General features: G+C 41.0%; 1 protein-coding gene across 1 annotated transcript; it reads right to left on the bottom strand.

Annotated features, from left to right (window-relative positions):
• Positions 1 to 2,986: 2,986 nt before the first annotated feature.
• On the bottom strand, positions 2,987 to 3,757 carry LOC311060231 (kelch domain-containing protein 3-like; the record flags this gene model as incomplete). The annotated part of the gene is made up of 1 exon (XM_084078364.1): positions 2,987 to 3,757. One exon carries the CDS (start codon positions 3,755 to 3,757, stop codon positions 2,987 to 2,989), a length of 771 nt encoding a protein of 256 aa, XP_083934490.1.
• Between the last annotated feature and the right edge of the window lie 2,796 nt (positions 3,758 to 6,553).

The raw sequence follows: 6,553 nt of genomic DNA on the forward strand, positions 1-6,553 counted from the left end.
AAAGGGAAAGGGAATTAAAGGCACGGCGGCCAGGCCTCAGCAACAGCGCCTCCCATGTTCCTCCATGCCAGTGGGGGAAAAAGTACTCCAAATGTTTACTTAAGTAAAAGTATATCAATACTGCAATATAGAAATACACTGTTACAAGCAATAAGTCTGTAATTCAAAATGTACTTGAGTAAAAGTACAAAAGTATTGGCATCGCAATGTACTTAAAGTACCCAAAGTAAAAGTGCTCATTATGCAGAATGTCCCATTTTAAAGTTTTCAAATGTATACAAATCTTTTGAAAATAGCAGTTCTACAAGCTCACAATGTGTCGCATCGCGACACATTGTGAGCTTGTAGATCGGCTATTTTCAAATGGCCAAAATGTATATAGGACTGAAGTTGTTGGTGTGTGTTTTGTAATAATAAACAAAATCTACAAAGTAACTAGTAACTAAAGTTTTCGAATAAATGTAGTGAAGTGAAAGTAACATGTTTGGGTCCGAGATGTAGTGGAGTAGAAGTAAAAGTATTGGAAATTGGAATTACTCAAGTAAAGTACAAATAAAGCAACATTGTACTTACTGTAAGTAAATGTACTTAGTTACTTTCCACCACTGCTCCATGCCATGTTTGAGGTCTCCATTTTATTTGTAGAAGGAAGAGTGCCACATACTGTATATTGTACACTCCCTGCTCCACTGTCAACATGCCGTTTATTTCTGGTGCCAGATGGGATGAGATGTGGGCAGTGGGTGGACAGTAACTAAGTACATTTACTACTGTACTAAAGTACATTTTTGGACACATGCATTTCTCTCATATATTGTGCTTTTGATGGTAACCAGAACGCTCGCCCCAATTAAAACACACTCGCCCACATTTTTGTCCCGCGGACCGCTCGTTTGTGTATTCTTGTATTCGTTTATACTGAGGTTAAGGTTATAGGAATGAGTTTTGGTTTAGGCATAGTTTTACTGAGGTTAAGGTTAGGAATAAGGTTAGGATTAGTCATAGTTTTACTGAGGTTACGATTAGGAATAAGGTCAGGTTTTGCCATAGTTTTACTGAGGTTAAGTTTAGGAATAAGGTTAGATTTATAGGCATAGTTTTACTGAGGTTAAGTTTAGGAATAAGGTTAGACTCAGACATAGTTTTACTAAGGTTAAGTTTAGGAATAAGGTTAGGCTCAGACATAGTTTTACTGAGGTTATGATTAGGAATACCTGGTAGCGACCGTTCCGAGATCGCCGTATTTGACCCAGGGTGAGCGTGTTTTGGGGCGAGCTTTCTTGTAATTCCATATTAATATATTATGAATTAAACACTTAAACCTTATTTCAAGCATAGCGAAAATAGCTGATCTACAATTTCAATACAGTAATGCGTTGATGTACCGCATAATTTGTACTTTTGAATCCTTTACTTGAGCATATCGTCTCTGTCGGGTGGAAACTCTCCACTGTTACTCTTCATGGATTCAAATTCAAAAGCGACGTGTTTTGAGCTTGTCGATCTGCTACTTTCGATGCTTTTGTGTGACGATCAAGTAGGGCGTTTGTGCAGCTGTTCTAAGCTGCACCCTCTTACTCTCTTTAAAACCATGTTCATTCATACTCACTGGAAATTGTTGGTATATGACAGTTTTGAGTCATTTGTGAACCAACGCCAATCTTGTATGTCACAGAGAAGAACTCTAAGAATCTAAGAGATCTTCTCTTTGCAGCCCTGTGCTTCCTGGTACAGTTCAGTTGGTAGAACACTTCTCTATCGTTTCTGTCAGGTGGAAACCATATATGTCCATAACTATTACTTCTCAGGATTCAAAAACAGCAAAACAATAGCTGATCTACAAGATCAAAACGTGTCGCTTCACACCTTTTTATTACGCCTCTGTATATATCAATTATACAAGATTATCTCAGGTTCAGTGATAAACATCACTGAACCTCCTTAGTTTAGCTCCTTATGTTCTTTGATAGCAAGGTGGGTCCAAAATGAAGCAAGCTCGTCTTCTTTAACTATAGCACCAAAAACACTGCCAGAGACACTGAGAGGTTTTTACCATTTCAGTTGCATCAGCACGGGGAGTTGTTAAGAACTAGAAGTTCGGGCCGCTATGCGGCCCGAACGTCTAGCGTGACGCGTCGTTCACTTTGCAGTGCCACCTTACAGGCACCTCACAGTGTGAGAGAGAGTTTTGTGCTCTCCTAAATCCACGGCAGGCTTTGAAAGTACCCACTTCAGAAAGAGGTGACGCGCATCACCTCTCCAATGAGTTATAAGTATGATTATGAGCATTTATGACTCTTTCTATGGTTATAGATTATTACTATTTATCACTATGGAAGCCGTTGAACTGGTGCGATCTGACGGCATCCTAGAATTTATAGGTAGGATGTGATGTCATGCTGTCGTGAGATTACGTCACACTGGAGTTGTGTCCATATTCGGGACGACCGTCTCATCGTCATCGTCGTCTTGGTAACAGGTTGGTTTGTTTTGTGAACGTACATACAGACAGATTCAAATTGTATATATAGATTTCGGGACGACCGTCTCATCGTGATGTCAGATTACGTCACACTGGCGTGATGTCAGATTACGTCACACTGGCTACATACATACTGACAACCGACATGGCGCAGGATTCAAATTGTATATATATAGATACACTTGCAGATGTCATGAAACCATAGGAGTCTTTTTTTTGGAACCTGGTATTCAACTCACTAAGTTGACAGTCAACTATCTGGTTTAAAATGATGCCAGATAGTGATGCCAGATCATGTTTATTACTTTTTGTCTGTTTAAATCACAAAAAAAGAAAAAAGAAGATCTAACGCTTAATTATAAACTCATGTCATTAGAGGTCGGCTTTGGCTGATACGTTGCCTAAATATGGAGATGACTGGTGTCATAGTAATGATGTCATACAGTAACATGAGTGATGTCATAGACTGGTCACATGGAAGCCACAGCGTCTGGTTTAGTTGACTCAATGTTTTCTGTTTCTCCTTCTTTTAGTGCGCTTGTTGGTTGTCATGGCTGCCAGTTCCCACCTGACGTTGTGTGGGAGTTCAGACTGCTCCACACTGTACTGAATAACTGCTAGCTTACATAGTGTTTTAAGACTAGGACTTAAGTCTAAGACGTACAGGTCATCAGCAGTAGTGGATTCTCTTCCAAAGAAGATGACACGATCATCTCCCATCATGCAACAGCACATGCCATACATTGGACACGGGCCTTTCCCCTTGGGCTCAACCTTCTTCCAGGAGAAGGTCTCTGGACTGAATCTCCACAGATCATTGAAGCTCTGGTTACCGTTGCAGCCAACAAATATGTACAGCTCTCCGTTGTAGGTAAAGGCTGAATGACTCCTGCGTCTTTCTGAAAGAAGCTGTGCAGAAGGTGTGTTCAGCCAGCAGTTGGTCTCTGTGTCAAACACTCTGATGGTGTTGTAGTAGTCCTCCTGGTACCCCTTATAGCCCCCAAATACAAACATCTTGGTCCCGATGATGGTGGCAGAGTGACCATATGAACGAGGTGGTGGAGTTCCTCCAGTGTTAATTAAAGACCAGACCATTGTGCTGGTGTCCAACTTGTACATGTCATTAGTCCATCCAGGCGGCTTGGTGAATCCTCCATGGATAAACATGACCTTCTCCAACACACAGGCTGAGTGGAGCCACTTCTCCCCTGGAACAGTCCCAGAAACCCTGGGTTTCCACCATATATGGGCGTTGACATCAAATGCATAAAGCATGTTGTAGAACTCCCTTTCCCAGCATCCTCCCCAGACATAGACTGTATCTTCTACCAGCACAGCTGTGTGGCCCCAGCGCTTGGAGGGAACCTCAAGGTGACGTTCTCCTCTTCCAGGTGTCAGTGGAGGCAATTTTCTCCAGGATAAAGACACCGTGTTGCAGACATGGACATACATCTGATCCGTTGTGTTGTAGGTCCCTCCATCTAAGCCTCCAAAGGAATAAAGGTTGTTCCTCACTGCTATAGCAGCATGATAGACTCGCTTTGGTCCTCCTGCTTTGGAAACGGCCCAACGAGACATTACCCTGTCTGTCTGTCTGTCTGTCTCTGTCTTTGTCTCTCTCTCTTCCTTCTCTCTTGACGTCTACAGTCATTGTGAACACAGTGCATCATCTTATATCTTCTGGTGAGAAAAAACATGCAACACAAACTGTTGTTATGCATGCCTTAACGACGCCGGCAAAAAAAATACGAAAAAAACAAAGAATATTAAATATATATTACTGCCATTACTGCCATTTTTGGACACATGCATTTCTCTCATATATTGTGCTTTTGATGATAACCAGAACGCTCGCCCCAATTAAAACACACTCGCCCACATTTTTTCCCGCGGACCGCTCGTTCGTGTATTCTTGTATTCGTTTATACTGAGGTTAAGGTTAGGAATAAGTTTAGATTTAGGCATAGTTTTACTGAGGTTAAGGTTAGGATTAGGCATAGTTTTACTGAGGTTAAGTTTAGGAATAAGGTTAGATTTATAGGCATAGTTTTACTGAGGTTAAGTTTAGGAATAAGGTTACGTTTAGGCATAGTTTTACTGAGATTAAGGTTAGGAATAAGGTTAGGTTTAGGCATAGTTTTACTGAGATTACGGTTAGAAATACCTGGTGGCGACCGTTCCGAGATCGCCGTATTTGACGCAGGGTGAGCGTGTTTTGGGGCGAGCTTTCTTGTAATTCCTTATAAATATATTATGAATTAAACACTTAAACCGTATTTCAAGCATAGTGAAAATAGCTGATCTACAATCTCAATACAGTAATGCGTTGATGTACCGCATAATTTGTACTTTTCAATCCTTTACTTGAGAATATCGTCTCTGTCGGGTGGAAACTCTCCACCGTTACTCTTCATGGATTCAAATTCAAAAGCGACGTGCTTTGAGCTTGTCGATCTGCTGCTTTTGATGCTTTTGTGTGACGATCAAGTAGGGCGTTTGTGCAGCTGTTCTAAGCTGCACCCTCTTACTCTCTGTAAAACCATGTTCATTCATACTCACTGGAAATTGTTGGTATATGACAGTTTTGAGTAATTTGTGAACCAACGCCAATCTTCTATGTCACAGAGAAGAACTCTAAGAATCTAAGAGATCTTCTCTTTGCAGCCCTGTGCTTCCTGGTACAGTTCAGTTGGTAGAACACTTCTCTATCGTTTCTGTCAGGTGGAAACCTTATATGTCCATAACTATTACTTCTCAGGATTCAAATTCAAAAACAGCAAAACAATAGCTGATCTACAAGATCAAAACGTGTCGCTTCACACCTTTTTATTACGCCTCTGTATATATCAATCATACAAGATTATCTCAGGTTCAGTGATAAACATCACTGAACCTCCTTAGTTTAGCTCCTTATGTTCTTTGATAGCAAGGTGGGTCCAAAATGAAGCAAGCTCGTCTTCTTTAACTATAGCACCAAAAACACTGCCAGAGACACTGAGAGGTTTTTACCATTTCAGTTGCATCAGCACGGGGAGTTGTTAAGAATACACTTGCAGATGTCATGAAACCATAAGAGTCTTTTTTTTGTAACCTGGTATTCAACTCACTAAGTTTACAGTCAACTATCTGGTTTAAAATGATGCCAGATAGTGATGCCAGATCATGTTTATAACTTTTTTTGTGTTTAAATCATAAAAAATCACACCTGTGTGAAGGTAGCGGCGCCTTTGATATATTTTGTCATAGATATGTGTTTCTACTAGAGAAACAATATTAAATCTCTGTAAATTTATTTCAAGGCTTCCAGTGGCACTAAATAGTGCCATTGGAAGCGAATCACCAAATGCATTCCAAGGTAAGTGGCAAAAACTGATCTGTCATAGCTGATAGAGTGGGTACCTAAAAAATAAACTTTGTGTGTGCGTGTGTATAAATGTGGTACCAGAAAGATATGTATGTGTTATGAAATAATCTATACAATTTATAAGACATCATAGTGATGTCATGAATAGTAACATAGTGATGTCATGAATAGTGACCAATCAGAACGTTGACGGACCTGACCAATCAGAACGTTGACGGACCTGACCAATCAGAACCTTGGCGAGCCTGACCAATCAGAACGTTGACGCAAAAGCCTGACCAATCAGAACGTTGACGGACCTGACCAATCAGAACCTTGGCGAGCCTGACCAATCAGAACGTTGACGGACCTGACCAATCAGAACCTTGGCGAGCCTGACCAATCAGAACGTTGACGGACCTGACCAATCAGAACCTTGGCGAGCCTGACCAATCAGAACCTTGGCGAGCCTGACCAATCAGAACGTTGACGCAAAAGCCAGGTATAGAGGGCTAATATCCGCTCTATACCTAAAGGTATAGAGCGGCTAGCGCCGCTAAAAAGAAAAATCTAACACTTAATTATAAACTCATGTCATTAGAGGTCGGCTTTGGCTGATACGTTGCCTAAATATGGAGATGACTGGTGTCATAGTAATGATGTCATACAGTACATGAGTGATGTCATAGACTGGTCACATGGAAGCCACAGCGTCTGGTTTAGTTGAC

Source organism: Gymnoscopelus microlampas (assembly GCF_963454915.1).
Source record: "Gymnoscopelus microlampas genome assembly, chromosome: 14".
Taxonomy (NCBI): Eukaryota; Metazoa; Chordata; class Actinopteri; order Myctophiformes; family Myctophidae; genus Gymnoscopelus; species Gymnoscopelus microlampas.